The following is a 22,922-nucleotide window of genomic DNA, read 5'->3' as shown; positions in this document are numbered from 1 at the left end:
ACCCATGACAGAAGTGGGACAACATCATTTTCTAAATTTACAATCTGGATCATCTCAGTTGTCTACTTACATAGTGCTTACAACTAGCGTGTTAATGACAAGCTACTGCAATGGCTAAGTCCAGAATTACTTTAAAATTGCTCTCCATGCCTAGCTTGATGGCCAGGCAGTTGTTAAACAGTGATCAGGGCCCTTGGCTCACAGCTCCCAAGTTACTGCATGTGAGCACCACATGGGAGATCCTCCTTGATGGAAGAGAAGAAGGAAGTACAACGTGCAGCCTGCACACTGCTTCCTCCCTCTAAGGCAAGGACTTAAAATGTACCAATACCAACTTTCAGAAGAATGACTCCAGGGCGATTTAGCTCCAGGGACAGGAGAGCACGAGGCACATGGAGCAGAGAAAAAGGAGAGAGCCCATGCTCACCTGAGCGGGACGCCACTAACATCAAAGCTCAAAAACCTACAGCCTTTTTTTTTTTTTCCTTTTTTTTTTTCTCAATTCCACATGAGCATATAGAGGGGGTGGAGGCTAGGATTTCCAAAATCAAAGGCCCAAATCTACCAGTCACTGTGAATCAAACACATCTTTCTTCAAATGTATTCTAGGCCCATGCAATCCCTTTGCTTGTCTAATTGGCAAGAAACACCTGCTCCAGAAAGCACATGGGTTTGTGGAAGCAGAGCAAGCAGAGCACTGTGACTTACTTGTGTACGGTAATAAAGTTTTGTTTAGCATTTCAGCTGAAAATAGCAGTACCAGTACCAGCAGTAGTATACTGGTACAAAGTTTCTAAACGTGGTATCACATACTCTACAGATGTCTCTGTCATGGAAACGCTAATCCCATGTCTTTGCCAAGATCACAGCTTTGCCTGCCAAGTACTCACCCCTGCCTTTGTTTCAAAATTGTGTCATTTTAGTGCTCACTTTAGCATGAGTAAGAATCAGCTTTACACCTCTTTTCTATATGTTGTGCTATTCCTGCACAGCAAATAAAACCCCGTAACTAGATATACAGAGATAGAGTAGCAGTCAAAGTACAAAATCAACAGCTACTCATTTTAGATCCATGCAGGACTGGAATTCTGGTTGCCCAGCGATGTAACTAGATCACTACACATCATTTAGTTTCCACAAATCCATCTTTATAAGCAGAGAGTACAGCGGCACTCATGAGCATTGTCAGGTTCTAGTTTCGATAGTGTTACTCTAATTTGAAACACACACAGATGCACACGCGTGTGCACAGGCGCAGCACATTAGCTGAATGCTAATATTGAGCACACAGCCTCTCCTTTGCCGCAGGATGAGCAGCTCTCTTGAAGAGCAATGGCACTTTACGGAACAACTGAAAAGGTGGGAGAAAGAGTTGCAGTGTGTTCTCAGGCATGATGTTTTATGGATGCGATGCACAGAAATACACCTTCCAGCTTTGACTTCTCAGCTACCCATTCTACTGAAATGAAACCATGCGTTAAATAGATGCATGCCAACCTATGCCAGCAGACCCCAGCCTCCAGCCCCTTTCCTCCAGCAGGGTGGGCAGGGGAAGCTGTTATACACCCGAGAAATGCTGTTCATGAACCACACTTTCATTTTACTTCACACATGCCTGTGGCTCCAAGGCTCCCTCGCTAGCTCCCACCAACTCCCCCAAATCCCAGTGCCCCTCAGAGTATCTACAATGCACTCAAGATAATACCAGCAAATCATAATTTGGAGAAAATTAGTGCTTAGAGAAATTAGCTCACAGCGAGTTTCAATCTTCTGTCTATATTCCCCAAATACACAGAAAACATAAAAGGATTTAAGGTAATAAGTAATCTGGGATGCAGAGAGAAAAAAGGCAGAAAAAAGCTGCATTTGTATGCCTACTGTGTTGAACATCACTAGTTGGTATACCAAAATAGAAGTCTCTGCCGAACTTTAATGCCTGCTGCCAAGAACGTAGCACAAATCATGCCCTTCTAGAATTTTTGCAAGCTATCCTCTGATTTCAGACCGACAAAGTCGTAATTGTGAGAAAAACCGCATTGTACATGAGAGCAAAATATTTAAACAACTAAAATTTTGCTTAGCACATTACAACACGTTCCATATCATAAATATATTTAAATGATATTATAATGGACTTGGAGAAGATAATGAAGTTACAGTGATAACAGCACAGTGGAAAGTCATCTACAAGCACCAAGAGATTCATAAAGAAACAGTCTCAACACAAAGTTCCACTTTTGTTATAGGCACGATGAGGCAATCGTTTAGATCAGCACCAGTACAAACGACTGCTTACCTCTTGGGACAGGAAGGGAATGACTTGTGCACATATAGCGTTCAGCCTCTTGACAATTTCTGCCTGCAAGTGACAAGAAGAAAGAAGTTCAATTATATAAATCCTCAGATGCGATGGTCACCTATGAACACAGAAGACACATTCATCTCTAGTCATCCTCTGGCCAGGACAGATTATCAAAATAACAAAAGTATTTGGACACCTGTACAATACCGAAGAAGCTAATCATTTCTGGCTAAAAAGCTTTCCTCAAAAAACACGGTTCAGGATTGACACAAAGAAAAGTTAATTATGATTATGCAATCAAAGGCATTTAAAGAAAAAAATCTTCAGGAGATGTAACAAAAAAGATAAACAAAACACTGTGTATCAAACAAAACTCTCTCCTAAGAGGCAAAAAGAAGGATCATTTCAAATTACAACAATGTCACTGTAAGCAAAGGGAACAAATAAACCAATTGCTCCTACACTAACACTGCGTATCATGAGCACATTAGCAACACAATATACAACTTCACTGATAATCATTCTATGACATATTTTAGAAAGGGATACTGCAGTCTTGTAACATATTTATGCTGTTATCAAACCCGAGGTTAATAGTAGTTACTTTCACGTTGCAATTATGATCAGAAATGAATAATATACAATGTTTTATTTCCATACTGGAGACCAATTCTTATTCTGTTATTTAATCTGCAAATCTCAAGAGAGAGAGAGGACATTTGGAGAGATAACACAAGAATTACAGCTCCAGAAGCAGAATATTTAAAGCCACATAGACTTTCTTACAATAAATCATAACTTTCTTATAATAAATTGTAACCAGGGTCAGTTCCTCATTATACAGCAGTACAGAATGCTCTTCCTCTTGCAAAGTCACTAACCGTATGACGAAGACATACAAACTTGTGCAATTTAGGCTTCCTTCTTTTAACAGCAACCCTTCCAGCTTGTTTGCTATGCTGTCTTTTAAATTGCAAACGCTTAGAAAAGGACCTATAGAACAGAAAGGCTCAGAACTAGCAGTGAGAAAGTCAGAACCACACATAAAATAAACCTGGGTTCAAGGAATATCACAGTTACACAGCTACGTAACCAGAAGACATGGCACGCTAGGGTAAGGGTACATGTGAAACTAACTCTGCCCCCTTGTGCACACTGCGATGTGCTCGAGTTAACACGCGCTACTTCGCAATGCAATTTCTTCATTTCTCTGAAATCCATCTAAACTCCTGTAGGTTATTTATACAGCAATTTCTATCTTACTCTGTCCCAGTATCTTCTCGCTCATCTTCACGTCTTGCTTGCTTATGCAAGTCCTCATCTTGTTATTAAAGTTATGCATTTTAATACACTTTTTACATTCATCTACTACACCTTTTCTGTTTATTCAGTAGCACAGGTACCTTAAAAGACACTTGAGAATATGTTCTGTTCACCACAAAGCTAAATTACCTGCTAATTTCAAAGGTCTATATGTGCCTATAATATCCGATATCCCACGATGTAAAACTTAAATACCCCTTTACATAGGCAGCGTTCACTACACTAGTTGACACGGAGATTTACAAACTGCTTGTTACACAGAGCAGTGCCGGGAGCGACAAGATGTGCGCATCTAAGCTTCAGTCAGAGAGGCTGCACGATCCAATACAGCATTACTTGAGAAACAATATTTGATTAAGGAATTGTAGACCATCATATAATGCACAGCTCCAAAGTACCTGTGCTGTAGCGGTTCAAGCACCATTAATTTAGTCATTTCCAAATTTTGGGTCCCAGCCACGCTGCTGTTTTTTTTTAAAGGAATCTCCTGAGTGCTTTAAAATCAAAGAGAAAAACACACATCCTGCTCTTCGAGGCTTTTCCATACGAAGAAAACTCCAAAGCACCACCACCTGGCTTGAGCTGAAGCCCCTCTGACCTGCCATTTAACACACACATGTGCCTTAGTAAGAAAAGGCACGTGATGCTTTCCTCTCTGCGGAACAACAACTCCTACCCGTCTTCGAAACGCCTGCCGCAACCTTACCCACCTCCTGCGCAGAACCTTTGCCTTGGCTGTGCTCGGCAGAAGACCACCCACTCTTCCACCACAGCTAGGTTAGCTGGATGCCTCTACTGCACTGCTTGGGAACCGAGAATAAAACTGGCTCGAAGTGCTATGCAAGAGCTCAGCGTGTAATTTTAAAAGGCTTGTAGATTCATAGATTTTAAGGCCAGAAGGGACTGTTACAATTGTCTTATCTGACCTCCTGAGTAACACAGGCTGTAAAACTTCACCGACTTCTCCGTCAAGCACGTAAATTCTAGTGCAGCCAGAATATAGCTTAGTCAACAAAAATAATTTTATTCAACTCACTTTGAGGCATTTCTTCTAAATTAAGGTACTCAACCCCAGCTATTTCAAGCTATTTCAGCTATGATGTTTTTCTTTTGATCATTTCCCTCCCTGCCCCCCAACAGAAGAATTATGTCTCTCTTCTACGGCTCTTCTGGCCAAAAAGGGATCGAAACATATTTGCTCAGTATTTATACAAAAATTCACCTCTGGCAGATTCTGACCCTGGGAAAAGTTAAGCTAAAAAGCGTCTTCCAAAAAGCTGTAAGTAACTGAAAACAGGTGACTGAATATGAATGGCTACACAACCGTAATAAACCTCTTGATACCAATCCCACTGGAGTGCGGAACAGCGAGCCTTTTCATGCTGTACGCAGGGAAGTGGGCTGACGGAGACAGCACCCAGCTCAACCTATGGAGAAGAGAAAGAGCTCGCCAGCAGCTTCAAGAGATGCCCAGACATTCCCCAGCAGCATTTCTCAGCTCGGCAAGGGGCCCGCGAGGCCAGTCACAACGAAGCCGGGAAGCCCTTGCTGTGCTGAAGCAGGTGTTTACACTATTTCCTTATTAAAACGGTCTTCACTTCCCCTAGCAATGAGCGTCCCCAGTCGCACGGTTGTGCATACAGCTATGTTTTATCACCTTCAGCCCTGGGCAGCAAGGAAAGAGCCCAACCGAGCAGCAGCGGACCGTAGAGGCACGGCACGACGGAGACACGGACTGCCTACCTTTGGAGACCACTGGCAGCAGGAAGGCATGAAGGAAAACACTGTGTACCATGCACAAATGACAGGAAGGACATTACACGTTCTGTACCAAAAAAAAAATCTTAAACCAGACATTTTCATGTAGTAAATACAATGTACGCTTTGCCTTGACTCTGCAACTGTTTCTGCAATTAGCTGTATGGGATAATACCACAGCAATAAGCTTGATTGTTTACGACAAAACATGCAAGAGAAGGAGTTAGCCGCCTGAAGCTAGCTAGGGTGGGTTTCTTGCCATGCCACCCTAAAACTTGAAGGTGTAGGTACTGATGACATAGATTCGCACCTCGGTAGACCTATTCCTACTGCCATGGGAGGCAGCCTGGAAACTCGTTCTTCTTTGCCTAAGGTACAAAGTCAGGCACAAAATAAAACATGAGTCCACTTCACATTTCTACGCTCATACAGATTTTTAAAACGCGACATTTAAAAACCAGTTTAGGATCTTCTCTTTTTTTTAGACGTCAGGCCAATGGGTTTTCATGATCAACCTAATGGGCAGGAGGGGGAAAAAGTGTGATTTCATAAAATCAGGCAGCCAATTCCTCACATGGAAAGCCAAAGTTGCCCCGGAAACACGGCTGCTCCTGCGGTCATCTAATTTTGCCTCTTTTGTCCCATGGGACCAGGCTTTAGAGAGGCATCATTTATTTACAGGCCCTTCCACTGGGCTTCAGTTATCGGACAGTAATACTGTGGACACACACACTTCTAATGGCCTATGTTTTGAAACCACGTCTAATCTGATGGCGCAGCGCCCACACTCCTTTTCCAGCATAGCCATTAAAGGATGTAGGTTATTGCTGTTGTCACCATTGATATTTGTCATTGTAATGTAATTAGGGCCCTAAAATGATGCATTACAGCCCTTGGCACAGCTTCTATTAAAATCTTTTCTTCTGCTCACTGAACTGCGACCTGCTTTCTGATGAATAACAGACAGATAGCTTTAGGGTGAGGAGCAGATTCATCAAAGAAGTATTTTTCAGCTCTGGAAATAAAATAAATAAATAAATAACAGAGGGCAACCTAAGAAGAAAAGCGGAGGGGTGGGGGGGGGTGGGGGGTGGGGGAAGCACACAGTGCATTTGAATTTCATCTGACCACTTGAAATTCTGATTGCATCTGATGAATCTTTCTTAGGACAATATATTCCCAGCCTGTGAATCACATGGTTAATCAGTGCTCTAATCTGCTATCCATCAGCCTATGCCAGCACTGTAACTTCCAATCAAATTTATAGGTTATGTGGGTCACGCATCCCTGAACAACTACATTCACGGATATCCCATTTAAACCGGCACAGACTCTGAAATGCTGTTGTTAGAGTTACTGAATGTTATAATACTATTCAAAGCTTTATGAAAGCTCCTGATAAACAGCTGCTAAATTATTGCCTATGGATACAGCGGGATGCTCTGAAATAGCATTAATGGCCCAATAAAAGGGCAATTGTTCATGCCAAAATATAAAAAGGATAGCTTTTGCTGCCATAGTTTGTCAAATATGTTAACAAACACCGACACTTCTATTACTCCTTTCCCTAAACACAAAAGATGTTTGGTTTTGCGTAAAAACACACCAGCATAGAACCAGAAAAGATGAGGAAGAGGCAGGCAATGAAGGCTTGGGCTGGAATCGTCTTTTTACTTATCTAATGCAAGCTTGTATTGATTGCATCCTTTGGGAGACACCTACAAAAGACATGATTTTAACAGTTTTGAGCTCTTTTCATAGCCACATACGTGGCACCTTTTTGAAACAGAAACATTAAATATTTATTAACTACAATGTTAATAACTTTTTCATTTTGTTACGCATATAAAGAGACGATAATAAACGCACTGTGCCAGAACCTGACCCACATAAAGGAAGAAAGACCCACATCAGCTAACAGCCCCTCAGCATTATTGCAGGGATACCACACAGGAGCAACAGCTTAGGTCCCCGATGCAGCCAACAAAACCTTTCTTACCAAAGCCCACGGTTAAATGGTACTTAATTGCCTAACTATGCCGAAAAAACAGACCTTTAAGTTCTTAAGTGCCTATAAAGCATTCTGAAAAATGTTCAGGAGAGAAGCCTGTGGGCAAGGCTACAGCCCAGGTCTCGCGAGGTGACCCAGCCCCGAAGGGGGCTCAGCAAGGCTGGTCCTTGGGGTACCACCAGGGCCCCGCAGCTACCGGCTGCAGGCAGAGGGGCACGTGACGGACCATTAGACTCCTACATCCCTTGGAGGGTGGCAACGTAGGGGTTTAATTCAATTCACCCTTGCCACACGCCGCTAAAATAGGACATAAGGACACGGTAAAATACGGGTACGTGTTCAAGTGCCTTGATAAGTGTTTTAGCTTATGTCCGAATTCTTAGCACAGATGGGGACTAAAAGAGAAGCAAGAGTCATATAAACTCCAGATATTAAAATACTCAGAAATGTTCTAATACATAGGGAGTTCAGAATCAATTTGTTGCTTAAAAATCTCCATTTGCATTCTTCTTTTGCAGAGGGAAAAAAGAGAATTGGGATTTTATTTATAGTGTATAAACTTAAGGAAAATATTTCCACTATATTTCACAAAGTTCCATAGTTATTACAATTATAAAAAATTGCTGGTAAAGAATTACCACTGGAGGCTGTAGGTCTGTCAGTGGAATGGAAACAAAACTACTATATATGTATTGTTGAAATAAAACAGAATAATAAAACCCTATTGGGAAACCCATTTCAGCAGCCAGTAGGAAAAAGAATATATGCAATTACACTTTCAGAAAAATAATCTGAAACAACTGTTATTTCAGGTTTAATTTGTTCTACACAATGCAGCCTTTGCCAAAAAGATCAATCTAGTTTATTAAGTGCTTACCAAGAACACATGCACACACCCATAATATCTAAACAAGCATTTCACAAATTAGTAAGAACAAAAAACATTATTACACTGTATGAGACATATCACGATTCTGAATAAAGCAAGCAAAAAAGCTAATCTTAGTATTTCACAGAAAATTAACTCTTCTTTCATAAAGAAGAATGTGTTTTGTTTTAATCACAGACTGTTGTCTGGAAGTGCTTACTCCGGTTCTACAGAACTGGAGGAAATACTGCAAGCCCTGAATATAAAATTTCTCTTCAGCCCTAAAGGAACAGTGTTGGAAACTGAGCCACAAGGAGTCTAGTCTTCTAGTCAAAGAGAGTGGAGGGACAAGTTCTCTGGTGAGAAGGATGCTAAACAGAAAACAACTTCTTCACTAAGCCAATTTGTCAAATTTAGGAGATTTAATTTGAGCAACGCATGTACAAGTTGAATGCAAGCGGAACCACGAGACTCTGCTGAATAATCATGGGTACATTCCCCACCTCACTCTCCTATCAACCTTCTTTACAAACATCCCAGCTAAGCTCATGAAGTACTGTAAACTTGATATACCCTTTGTAAGTTAATTTAGGTGCTTATTTTGCACAAAATACTGCAGACAGCAACATAAGCAATAAATCGGAGTGGCAGAATTTTCAAAATCAATTTTCTAATGTACATCCCCATCCGTGGGCTGCTCAAGTGAACTGATAAGACATGGCTTTTATTTAATGTCTCAGGAACCACGTGGAGCTCAACTGAGCAAGAAAAGATACATATTGAATCATTCATGATTAAGACAATAAAAAGCAAGTCAAGTAAGGTGACATATAAACATGCTTCAGGCCTGTCACATCAAGGAAGCCGATGTTTTTTGTTAATACTGACTTCTACAAGCAAGTAGGGGAATAGAAATGCACAGCCTGGAGATCCCCATAGTCCCTCAGTTGTTCAGGCTGCCACCAGGTAGCAAGCTGCATCCTGCCCTGCCCTGCCACAAGCACCTGCAAGAGCGTCCGGAAAAAAGGCTGCAAGTGGAACTTGAAATGGCAGAGACTGGCTTCAAGTTCCCTTCCTCAAAGGCAGCAGGAAACACTTGCTGAAAAAGCAGACAGAAACGAGTAAGGAGGAGACACTGCCATGGGAGGTGCTGTTGCCACCAGTAGAGCTTTGAAGTCCTCTGTAAGGTACTATCCCTTCACCTACCAGCACTTTGAAGTCCTCTGTAAGGTACTATCCCTTCACCTACCAGCAATCCTCAGCATTTCACAGCAAAACGTGTTTTGTGAAGTATGGCCTCATAACGTAGAGATGAGAAGTTTCCACCACCCTCCACAAACTGAAGGAATCTGACTTCATAGTTTAAAAAAAAAAACAACAAAACTTTTTTTAAAGCTTATAAACCTGTGGCATCACACTAAGGCAGCTTCAGCTCCTCAGCTCCGAGTTCAGCCTTTTGCATCTGTCTACAAGCTACAATTAGGTCAGAATTTCCCATTTTAATCTTTCCCGTAACAGCTGAAACACAGCAGCACATGCACAATCACCACTCCCTTACTACTCAATTCCTCCCCTCACACATCCCTCCAAAGAGTCTGACCACAGTTCTTCTGCGCCTGCTGGAAACGGCACAAGCCGGTCTGAGCCTGTCCTTGCAACTACATGCATACAGTGGTTTTAGCGTGCAGTTTTAATTTAACTGGAAACAGAATGTCCCCTATTTATTTACATCACAAGTTCATACTCCGTTTCTCAGGGGCAGCAGGAAAAGTAGTCAGAAATACTGCAGATCAGTAGTTGCAATGTGTATATCGTGAAAAACTTTAAAAAAAAAAGAGTGAGAGACAGTCAAAACCTGTTCTCAGTAGGCTTATGTTAAACTTGAGGTGTCCCTAACTGCCCTGGAAAAATATTAAGGAGGCAGCATTTCAGGAAACAGCTGCAAACCTCTAGCAGGTGAATCTAGAAGAAACCATGCTTTTAAAATTTACATGTATACTGCTTAGGAAAGGGGGGTTCTGATGCCCTTTTTAAATGTTACCGCAAAATAAACACGAAAATCGTTTTCCCTCTACAAAACAGAGCTGTCCATGTCCACTTCCGATCCCCACCAGCACTTACTTTTCACTTGCAAATACACACAAAGGAAGACTCAGAAGTAGCTATAGACACCCATTATCCTACCTCTGTATTATGGCTACAGTGGAGCAGTATGCTCCAAATATTAATCACCGAGAAGCTGATATGCTATCACGGTTGAGAACTGTAAAGCTTGTGCCAGACTTCCAGTTACATCTACAAGGTTGTACTGTTCAGTCTCGAAGCCTGCAGAAAACACTGCAACCAATGGTAACACGTAATAGTCTGACAAAAAAGAAAGAAGAACATTTAGTTTCTCCAGCAAGTGTTGTGTTGTTCCAGGTTTTAATGAACTACATAAAGCTGATCAATAAACTTATAAAAGCGGCAATCAGAGAAGTCCCCCATAAAAAACAGGAAAAGCAACATGACTGCTGAACTCAATTTATTTTCTTCCAGATTCATCTGGAGGCCAGGAATCAGCCCTTCTGCATCAGGAACAAGGTTAGTTTTTCTCTTCCACCTCTGGTTTCCTTCGCTTACCCGCCTCATCCCTGCAGGTCATGAAAGGTGGAGCCCATAACCTGTCTGATTCATTGATAATCACATTTGATTATGTTTGCTTCCAGAAAAGATACATACTAGGAATCAGCATACTGATCTATTCAGTGGATTTGTTAGGTCTGGTTACAAGAATTCTTACAGTGTTTGAAAACTTTGTCATGTTTCGCCTTCAATCCCTCATCTCTTCTTCCTACCCAGCAATTTCACACCACGTGGTAAATAGCTATCAATTAGCTTAAGAAATCCAGCAAAAAAAAAAAAAAAAAAAAAGGTTATTTATTTCAAGGAAAAGTAGTCTATACAAAGGAAACAACATTTTAACTCCTTTTCCATTGTGATTTCCTGTTGTACTATGAAAATGAGCAATACTGAGATGCATTTTCCATAGATTAAGGTAACAGATTTTTGTATTTGACATAATAGATAAAAATCCTGCTCCGTTTAAGCCAGTGCACAAAAGTGTGATTTCAACAACACCCCGAAAGAGATGAAAGAATAGTGCAGTGAATTTTATAGCAATGCTATAATCAAGCTTCAATTTTGGATCTTTGCAATGACACAACTTCAAATAAGCCATGTTACCACCTCAATTTTTAAACCAAGTGGAAGTATGATACTTGTTAATTCTTTCTGAAGATAATAAATGTTTCATACTCGGTGGTGGTATTTTATCAAGTCTCAGTTTCTGGAATAAAGTGACCACCTGAGAATCAGATTACATTTCAGACACCTTTCTCCCTTTCCCACCTAGCCAGCTCTTTTTTTTTTTTTCTTTTTTTTTTTTTTTAATCAACACTCAACAAGTGAAAGTTATCTAAAATACTAAGGGTGTGTAAGTAGGCCACATTTCCTTTTACTCTGAATTTAAACGCAAGTTTCAACCTCAGCTGCTGACTCCTGATTTCTTCATGCTTTGAGATGGCAATGCCACATTTCTACTGAAGCACCAGCCGTGAACTTTCATACTGCAGCACCCTATGGATGGGCAAGCTAGGATGAACCGTCACCAGCCTTGTCACTCGGGGCTTACACCGTACTGCATGCAATGACACAGCCAGTCAGTATCCCAATTCCTTTCCTCTGGAGCAGGTTGCTGAGAGTGAGAGGGACAGTACTGATGAGCTGGCGAACCGAGCGCATTCATCCATCAAGGAAAGACTGGAAGTTCCAGCATTTCACACATCTCTGCCGCCACTCAGATGATACTGATTCATATTCATATTTTTTAAGTAAAACACTTGCTGCGACGACTAGCTCAACGGGAGGGGATTCTTGATGCAGCAGAATGCTGCTTTCCTGACAGCAACAACAAAACAACAGTCTGTAGCTCTGACTCCTATTGAGGAGAAACTACTGATATGAATTGTCATGGCTCATAATTTCAATCATAGTGGATCATAACTACCTCTGCTGAAAATAACTCTATTCGGATTTCAGCATTTCTGCAACTGGGGTTTCTTGCTGTTTTTCCCCTAAGTGAGGGAGGACAAGGAAAGAACACGTAATTTTATCCTTCAATATGTGAATATCTAGGAAGTGGTAGTTTCACTAGTGAAGTACATCTAAAATAAGCAGGCAGTTTACGATTCTCTTTCTAACCTTCCTAAGAAGAGAGATTTGCAAAGCAAATGCTAAGATATTTGTAAAACATGCATGCTTAATATGTTCAGGAAATTCACTTGTCCCAGGCAGCTGGATACAGTAAGTACCTCTTGATGTTCAATTCATTTGAATGGCATCTCCCCAGTAAAACTCCTGCCAGGACAGACTCTGAGTCAAGCCACACTAAATAGCATTTATCTTTAAATTACAACAGCATTACTGAAGTTTTCAAATACTCTTCATCCAAAAGGGATTTCAACTTAAAATAACTTTTTAAAAGAACACAAAGTTTAAGAAAATGCCATAAAAAACAGAACAGGAGGCATGGAGCAAAGGAGAACTCTCTGGTTGGAAAATGTAGATTTCATTAAACCTTCTCCACGGCTGTAACTCCCTGTGAGATCACACTTTGTGTGGAGAGCTACTATGAACTGCATTAATTTCAGACAAATGCTCAAGATGCACCATATGTTAAGTGTGCTCTTCATCATACTGCACCTACAGACTTTAATAAAAACATCTAGAACGTGGAAAGTAGGTCAAATGTAAGCAAATGAAAGGGGTAAATCATCAACTCTATAAACAGACTAACCATGTGATAATAATATCAACACATTTCTCTTTAAACGTGTTATTACCAGAAAAGGCATCAGTCAAGCAGGATTCCTTCATAAAGCTAGTCCAATTTCACACCCATGGCCCCGCTATAAAGGCGCCTGGGCCAGAAACACAGATTACGCACCCACCAGCTATGCTGTATCTGCTCTTGAGATAGAGAGAACGCTTTTGCTGTAGCTCCACGTGCACTTTAAATTGGCATAAAAACAGGCACTGAAGAGGTTCTCCTCTAATCCAGCCAGTCCTGCTCACCCCACCCTTGTGCTGCTAGCATTTCTGTGCGTTTGCGGTGAACCAAGCAAGGAACTTACCCAAGTTAAAACCCAGCCCACCCCCCTTTTTTTTTTTAAATACAAACCCCATCCCAGACCCAGTTTACCATGGGGTTAACCCAAATGCGGGATCACCCCTTTCTTATCAGTGCCACCTTCTGCCCGCCTGAAGTGCACAGAAAACTTCATTCTCAGACACACAAAACCTCTAAGTTGGGACTTTTTGTGAACACTCCTTTGAGTCAGAAAAGAGAGCAAACCACACAGCAGCACTCCTGGCGAGCTGCTCATGTCGCTACAGATAGCAATACTTCTCCGGGCACGGGAAGGCACTCCGTTTCACTTCCTTCACTACTGCAACCAAGACGTGTTGCTATCAACCGCATCCTAAACTTTTCACCTCTCGGGTTAGCATCACAATCTGGTTTAGCTGCAAGTTTTGACTAGTCTTTACAGCCACCTGTTAGATCATCTGGTAAACCAAATCACCGATACCCAATTGCACAGTGAATTCAAAACAGTAAATAAATATGAACTAGTGTACATTATAAATATGAACTAGTGTACATTAGTGGTGGACATACTAGCTCGGTAGTGGTCAGATGAAGAAATCAAATGCTGTGGTCAAAACTGTGAAAAAAACATACTCAAAAAACAATGTATGTTTCTTTGGTTATAGCACACAGCATGACAGACAGCAAAACCGCATTTCCATGCCTGTTTTGTTTTGTTTGGTTTTTTTTTTTTAATGGATCTCTGGAGTAAATGGAGTAATTCTATGGTTTACCAAAATGCAGTCTCTGGGCTTGTTAATTTCATATTTAGTTTGCTAGGTCTGTAATCTTGCCACCCTTTTAATCAAAAAGGTTTCAGGCAAGCATTTATATGAAAAATACTCATTCAAATCCCAGCATTTTTACCCACAAAAATACACAGAGATTGCACCTATTTTGGTTTATGAGAATCTGTTTTGCACAAACTATTATAATTATTCCTTTTCGTAACAGCAGCCTCCCATGACAATTAGAGACTTAGTTGTGCTATTCTGTTTGCATTAGAAATTTGCCAGAATACAAGAAAGGAAACCTTAAAATCACTGAACTACTTACTGACAGTTTGCAAACCTGTTTGTGTATAATGACTATCTGTTTTTCACAAAGACAACAGAAAAGGCTGAGGGGAGGAGGAACGGAAATAGGTTTGATGACTAGTGGATAGCTCAGACTGTGTTTCCTTTGTGTGAGCTTCAGTGAAGATAAAAGAGTAAGTTGAAAAATACTAACCTTTAATATAAAGGGAAGGCAGTTCAAAATGACTGATTTCTCTATTGAAATAAGTCAGTTTTCACTACTGTAACATACCATGTTGCGTAGGCGAAAGCAAAGGAAAGAGAAGTGAGAAAAAGTTTATTTTCTAACAGTCAGCAACAAGGGATACAGGGACTTTACCATCACAAGTACAACTTCGGCTCACGAGCATCACAAGTATAACTTCTGCCTTAATCTAGCTGCAGAACTGCCAAGAAGCTGGAGAAATACTCAGCAGTAAAACGTTGCTGACTCCTCAGTTAGCAGGACCTGAGTGAATCTGTTCAACAGTGGTTAAAGCACACCTGTGAGTACTTCAGTCATACTCTTGAACGCCATCCACATCCACCAAAAAGCACTTTATCTTAACTCTGTACCTGCAAACAAAGTTTTAAAAATAGATGCCATTTTCCGCCAATGCAGCCCAAAGCAATATAAAATTACTCTCAATATCCACCACAGAACCTGTGTAGAGCTCATTTGATATGGTTGTAAATTAGGCTTTCTCCAGCTCTACTGACTAAGCTAGACTGTACACTCAGAGATATTATAGTCTTGCTAAATTCACAGCTGTTCTCCCTCCAAAATTAGCACCCTTCTGAGGAAGGGGAACCAAGAAAGGTAGCAGCAAAGTGATGCTCGGATAGAGAAAGTGACCTACTTTACCATCTAAATCCCACTGCTTCTCCAAAGTGGAAAAGCACAGCAGTGTTTCAGTGGAGAGCACCACATATCAAACCTTCCTTCTGTATTACGCTGAAGACAGCCCTCAGACTAGTATTTCTTTTCCAAAGTTCAACTTGCATTTGTGCTCAAAATTGCATTTACAGCTTCTCACACGTGTGGGGTATTCACATGCTGAGGAGTGAAGACTCAACCAAAGCTGTGATCTTCACTGCTGAATACTAAGCTGGTTTGCCTAATCTTTTGACAACTCACGTTGGCATTATCTTCCTTCAACCTCTGCAACAAATATATCAAGAAAGAACCTTCTACAGATTCATTGTCTAATGGGCAGGTAGAAATTCAAATGAGGTTAAAAAGAGACTGGGAAACTAGCTACTTGAGATCTACATCAAGAGCCTACCTCAGACTAACTCTGCATAGAACCAGGAGACGCGGAAAGGTTTAACAAGCCCTGTATTTTCCCTAACGTTACAATATAATTGCTTGCATCAGAGAATCAAGATCCCACTGTGCTGCAACCGCTGCACGTATAGCAACAAGCCCCACCTCTGGCATTTGCCAAGGTTTGGGCACACAGGAAGAAGGTAGGGACACGCTACCACAATGTAAGAAAGTTTGTTTCGGTTTTTCCCCCCAAAATGCCCCCCAGGTAAAAAAGTAGTATTATCCCGTTTTCCAGATGGAGAACAGAGGTTGAGAAGATAGATTACCAAGGTTCTTTAATACAAATCAAAGCCTTGACTGCATTATCGCTGAAAGGTACATCACTGGAGCATGCTAATTGCAGCTGGGATGGAAAAGACAGCAGAATTCACACGGGAGGCAAAACGAGGACAAAACTGTCTTGGGAAAGAGTACCCTGCCCCAAGCATCTTACAATCTAGCGAGATAAACACAGCCACTTCTAAGCAACTCCCATGTAATAGTACCTCACCTCCCACTTCTTAACACATTGCTCTCCAACTCCTCCTCTGTGGTAAGGGTAATGCTTCAGGAAATAGTATTACTGCCGCTTCCCAGACAGAACTGAAGCAGCGAAAGCCAGAGGTGAAGACTCCAGAAGGTATGTAATAGAATTTTTAAAAATGCCTAAGCAGACTAGACATGTAATTCAGGCAGAAAGTCAGCAACAGACAGATGCTCAAGAAGATTTTCAAGAATCCTTAAGCACAAGGGGACACCTACCCATACATATAGATACATAAATGTACCTTTGCATCTTAAAAAAAAAAGGCACATCAAATATAAAGGCTGGAGCACCACAAGAATTTAGGCACTAAGATCCCAAACTGCAATCTTCACCCTTGCCTCCCCACTCAGAAATGACGCAGTGCTGAAGTCACCAGAAGTACGTAGGAGTCTCCATCTCCAGCACTGAAGCTCCCCATTAACCCTGCTGAGTCCCCTTTCCAGCCATGTTCAAAAAAGTCTTTGGCTCAACAAGACCAAGCTCTTTGGCACCCAGCTCACAACTAAACCCTGAAAACACCCTCCCCCTGCAACTCCCCCAACTCAATGCTTCTCCACCCATGTCCCCCAGGGAGCTGAAAACCGCTGCCAGAATTATTCCCACATAAAATACAGCAGCAGCACATTAAAAAAAAAAAAAAAAAAAAGGGTGGAGAACAGATAAGACTCCTATGTAACAACTTTGTGGTTAAAGAGTTTAATCAGAGCATTATATACATTACTTTAACTCTTTCTTTACTTCTCCTTCCCAGCTCCTAGGAGAACACCCTATCTAATAGGCTTCTGTGAACTCTGGGAAGGAAATACTCCCAATTCTTCCACTGGAGAAGGAAAGTCCCTTTTCTAGTTCCTGCTCAGAATCACTGTACATGAAAAACCACCATGGGCTAAAATATGTGGATGGGTTTGGAGCAGGGACTGGAACCCAGCACAACTCCTCTCAGCTGGCCAGTCTTTCCAGGGTGACAGCACAGCATGCATCTCTCCTCTTTCAGCTCTACTGAACCATTAAGGATCTCCTGCAAAACAGACAGCTTTCCGCTGGGTAACCCAGTCATTCTCCTGGGAGAGAAGAAACATGGGTCTCACTAGTAGATGAAAAGTAGCTGAACTAAGATGAACCAAGAGTGTTGTCTTCTCCACCTTTTTTGTTCGTTTTTTGTTTAAGAAAAATCCGCACTGCACTTACACTTTAAAATGGAGTTTAGGTGCCGCTCTTCAGAAAGTGATTCTGAGACTACCAAGCCAAGGCAGCACGTCCTGGACGCACCAGCTTTGGTGTCTCAGCCTCCAAGCAGTGAGAGATTTAAGACACACCCGTGACCTCAACATTTCCCTACGAGTTACCCGCCATGCATGCCGGATTTCTTTGGCTCCATGCTGAATCCTTTAACTTGCCCCACATGCTGCAAGCATCGCTCTGCCCTTGCTCAGCCGGCCCTGCAGCCCAGCGGTGCAAAAGCGCCCGCGGCATGGCTCCCGTCTCACTGCAGACGGTGGTCAAAGCAGCTTGGACGAGGTCTCACAGGAAGCCCTTTACAGCATAGTCCAGAAACTTGCACCTGGATCCCCCCAAGCCCCAGACCCTGGCGGCTGCATCCCATCCACCTGGGAGCTTTCTGCTTTGCTTCACGTTAATACAGAGAGGTATTTCCTGTGTCTACAGATTTTCAGGTCCTCCAAGTTCTGTCTAAGGCTTAAACAAACCTCATGACCCTTAATACAGTGCATACTTACAGCGGCATTTTCTTCGAAAATGTGTAAACTAAGATTATCCCAGGATTCTTCCCACCCACACAAAAAGACTTGTTAAAAATCAATGCTTTAGAAGAAATACACACCTGAGATCCAGGCAGAAAACATAGCTAACTAAATAGCAACTAAACAAAGAACAAAATATCGTCATTTTGTACATGCACAAGGCCTATATGTCCGTTTGTCTGAGGGCATATTTGAAAAAAAACATTGCATATGCAAAGAAGCTGGATGTTTGTATCTACAAAGGGAAGTCTTATGTCTTTCTACAGAGGTACGTTTTGAAAGTGTGTAATAACAAGGCTGCTAATGTTAGTTTGAAAGGCATCTTGTATACATGTTTGAAAACTCACCTTCAAGTGGAAACCTACAACCTCAAAAATCCCCCACCCCATACGTATGCTTGTGGGTGCTCTCTTCTTGTACAATCTTGTGGTGCTGTTGCTCTTTACATCTCTCTCTACCAGATCAAACCTAAGAACAATTGTCATCCTCCGTCAAATGCAATTCTAGAAAAAATGTCAGAAACAAACCATTCCCCAGAAATTTCCCAGATGCCACAGGCACAAAATTTTAAGACTCCTTCTTATGCTGCCAACAAGTGAAATGGGATGAATGTTTTGGTGTCACCAGTCTGTAGAGATAAACCAGGGAAAGGTGTGAGGGAAAAAGAACTAAGTATCTTGTAGAGATGCATGGAAAATGTCTTTCTCCTCATGATGTCCACGTAAAAGACATGTTATTAGCTTTGTTTTCCTTAACAGCCATCTCTAGAAGCACATGGAAGCGGAGAGATGTAAAGGAAGCAGGACATCACTCTTGAATGAATTAAACCAAGAGCTTATACACAATTTACTTTTCAAGAGTAACACCTCCATATTTACATGTGGACAAATACATAACAAGTAACTCTGACATAAAAACTCCTTTGATGTTTGGAGAAGTCGGTGTCTCTTCCACCGATAATGTTTTAGAGCAACAAATAAGCAAGAGACTCTCATCAATGCCTGGATTTTGTTGTTGTTGCAGTTGTTGCTGTTCAGGAAAAGACTGAGAAAGAAAACATACAGTTCGCCCCCAGAAATTAAGAAGTACTGATAAAAATTGTAAATAAGCAACGTGCTCAGACTGCAACAGCTTTCTGCAATTAGGACAGAAAGCCTACTGGTTAAATTGAGTATAAGAATAAACAATCTATCCTTTGTTAACGGGCTGACACAAACGTATGGGTGTATTTTACGTACGAAGTCCTTCCAACCTTCTTGTGTTATTCAAACACTATGGACTGATATTTTAAGAAGAGGAACCTACTTTGTATCTAGTCACATGCCTTATAAAATTACAGAAAGCAGACAGTAGTGGTGTTGTAGCTGACTCTTTTACACATCAGCACAGTGCCATCTTTCAAAGGGGGCACTGTGAAAGTGGATGGCTGTCATACAGAGTGAATGGTACTGCAGGGAAATAGGAGACGTGAGAAGAAAACCAATTAACGAGCTTCCTCCAATCGTTCCTTGTTCTCTGCCTCCTCCCTCAAACCAAAAATCCAGCAGAAGCGTTTTGGCCAGCTTCGGCCTTATTCTCTTTGCGCTCCTTCTCCAAATGTTATGGCAAAACCAGCCCTCCCGCCCCCCGCCATTTCCAACTTTTATCTCCAAATACAAGTAACAGAGTGGCAGGCAGGAGGACAACTCAACTACCTTTAGTGTTATCTCCTGGCAACCTCTGGGGCATAAGGACAAAGAAACCCTACAGCAGTTAAGGCACTGCTGGACTTGGTTATGCAGCGGACAGGGGTTTGGAAGGAGTCCTCTTCCCGCCACAGCAAATACATATTCATTCAATATTCTGTGATTCTCTAGAGCCTCTCATCTAATAATGGACATTAACAAATTAAATCTTACATCGCTCCCCGTCATGTAAACATCATCCCCATTTCAGAGAGGAAGACAGAGGCACAGAAACGTTAAGAGACTTTCAAAGCGCTGCAGAGCGCGAGCTCACAGTCCGAGAACCCAAAACTGCTAATTTGTCACATACTTTAAATTAAAAATGGCCTCTTCCCCAGATCCGAGGCAGTCAAGCCCCTCGGTAGGCACCTGCAAGTATCCAGGGCAGGAAACAGAACAGATACCCAGGCTGACTTTTCTCTGCAGACCCGCGGTGCTTCAGGAAGGATGAGTACTCAACTCACACCCCTTCATCCTGCAGCCGCCTTAAAAATCCAGCGGAGCCCCATATCCCTCTCAAAGCCAAAACCACAGCATAGCTTGGCTCAGCTGCTGGGTTCAAATGACCCCCGTGGAGTCCGCGCTGGCACTGGCTATTTGGCTGTCAAGCAGCTCGACGGTGGCTTGCCCACCTCAAACCCAAGGCAGGACCTCCCAAGGCAGACAGGAAGGCAGTCAGAGACACCGTCAGAGTTTTGACAGAAACCCGGCCCTGCACAGCCCTCGGTGAAGTGGCTTTCATGAACACACGTGGACAAGCATTGCCAGGTCCAAGTGTGCCCCTTTCCCCAACCCTTAGCTGGGCTGTGGTACAGTTATTTTGTCTCCCTTGCATTTATTAATAGGAAAGCTTAATAGGAAAACACCGCTGTGTTTTCAAAACGAAGTCCACATGCGTTTCAGCTATGAGGTATGGCTGAAAACTCACATCCCCATGAAAGGTTAGAAATGGGAAAAAGTGGTTGTCCAAGATAAAAACTTTCCTCAGTGATTGCTCCACTTTCCCCATGGTTTTAAAAGGTAAAATTTGAATCAAATGCTAAATAGGAGTAATTGGTTGACCACCAAACAGAAGTTACTGAGATAGACAGGTTAACTGGATATCCAAATACATTAACCTAGAAGTCCTCAGTTAGCTACCTGCATTATAAAGAATGAGCAAAAATGACGTTCCACCTCTCCTGCCAAGAAGCAAAGAGACACAGGAAAGAAAATGAGTGAGCAAAATGCCACCTTCTCCCTCAACCTCCAGCTAAAAATTCACTCCAATTTGCCTTATGATTAATTTTAAATAATGCGGTCATGTTAACGCGGTAAACGATGGCTTCAGCCATTGAGCAACTGTCAAGAAGGACAAGGTCTGCAACCCAGACCTTCCAAACGCTGAGGTCCGTGCACCATCACGCAAGCCTCCTCCCCGCCGCTGCAAGGGGGGACCTGAGGATCACATCACTGTGCCAGCTCAGTGGGCTTCAGGTCACCTGCCCTTCCCTCATCCCCTGCTGCGCCTGTCCTTGTAACCCCACCGACACTCCATCATGACTTCTGAGGAAGCTCTCTGCCTTCAGGACACAACAGACCCAGGCTAGACCTATTTGCTGTTGTTCTTGGGTCTAAAACTGTCAGAGTTAAATTTCCATAGCATTGCTGTCGCTCCCTGCGAGTACCACAATGCTTTATTATGCATTTGCAGAGAGCGTGTGTTGGCGCTGCTGTGTTTTCATTTGTTGGTTTTGGCTTCAAAGTCAGAAAAAGACAAGGGGAAAGGGGCCCCTTTGCTTTCCGAAGTACACTTCTGCCACAGCAAATCTGCATCGCTGCCTACACCTGTAAGTGAAACCCAGGTGATGTGTTCGCAGCAGCCTCACCATGCCCTCTGTACGGTGCCACTCCATCTCCGGCTACCCAGGACAGGGTCAAAGGGAGTTTTCTGCATTTGCGAATTCTCCAAACAACTGAGACACTAAGAGAACCCAGGCACGTAAAGCAGACAGAGTAAATACAAGAGAAGTTTATTGTATTTAAGATGGAGGAAAGAGCAGCTTTTTAAAGAATTAAATGCTTTCAGTGATCATACGCAACGTGCACACAGGACACGACACGTGCCAAACAAAACCTAGTGGCAGGACCTATTGTTATGCAGATTCTTTATAGCATGAAGGGGACAGATATTGACTTCTGCTCAACTGTGAGATGCTCTGCTGAGGTTTTTAAGCAAACACAAGAAAAAAGAAAAACACACGTTCTCATTGCCAGTCTTCCACATCCCAAACAGACCAGTGAAAGGTTTTTCTCCTTTGAAAAAGTTGAAACTCATCCAACAAATCCAAGCATAAGATCCTGCAGAAAAAACATTTAAGTAGACCAAAAGAGAGAGGCCAAGTTAGAAGACCTCCACTCAAAACTATGTCATGTGTTCCTTCACCTTCTAACACAGAAAGGGGAACTGCCACCAGCATATCTGTGCCATCTTATGAGATATAACCCACAAAAACTTAACAAGCTATGATGTATAACCCACAAAAACTTAACAAGCCTCTCCAGAGAGAATATGTATGTATTTCTAACTTGGTATTATTTTTTCTTAGGAGAGTACACCTCACACATTTTCTGAGAATAGGAAATTATGGCAAAAGTTGCCAGCTGTATCTCATACCCAGCTCCCTTGACTTTACTGTGAATCTTGGGACGTTTCACTCCTTACTTGCGAAAAACAATTGTGGAAGAATACTGGAGGAAAAACTAAGAAGCATGAGCCAAGTGCAGTTTGACAGCTTAAAATTAAAAAGAAAATAAAAAGAACCCCAAATTTATTATTTTTATCTCATGATTAATTTTAAGCCAATCTCATGATTTTCTCGGGACTGGCATGATTTAACATTTGGAGGTGGCAATACAGCATACCTTACAAATACATAACCATAAAGAGACCAATTCAAGTTTACTGTGGGGACCATAACTTTGACTTGCCTGACATCTGCACATTTAAACGCCTTAGCCATAACACCACAGTGTTCAATACCAGAGCATTACGTACCCGTCCTGGGCTATGAAAGATGATTCCTTATGTCTAAATC

The 22,922-nt window shown here is 42.0% G+C and overlaps 1 protein-coding gene across 6 annotated transcripts in view; it reads right to left on the bottom strand.

Moving 5' to 3' along the window:
- LOC142421709 (transducin-like enhancer protein 4) overlaps nt 1–22,922 on the bottom strand; it is a 101,600-nt gene that overhangs the window by 67,249 nt on the left and 11,429 nt on the right. For all 6 annotated transcript variants that reach the window (XR_012778956.1, XM_075526702.1, XM_075526704.1 and 3 more), the window contains exon 5: nt 2,297–2,359. Coding sequence is in view for 5 of the 6 variants with exons in the window: in XM_075526702.1 (XP_075382817.1) it covers nt 2,297–2,359 (63 nt within the window). In the remaining variant the exon portion in view is untranslated. The remainder of the gene's footprint in view (nt 1–2,296; nt 2,360–22,922) is intronic.

This window comes from Mycteria americana, chromosome Z (genome assembly GCF_035582795.1).
Source record: "Mycteria americana isolate JAX WOST 10 ecotype Jacksonville Zoo and Gardens chromosome Z, USCA_MyAme_1.0, whole genome shotgun sequence".
In the NCBI taxonomy this organism is placed as follows: Eukaryota; Metazoa; Chordata; class Aves; order Ciconiiformes; family Ciconiidae; genus Mycteria; species Mycteria americana.
Note: the sequence above shows the minus strand (reverse complement) of the source record. Positions and strands in the feature narration are given on the sequence as shown.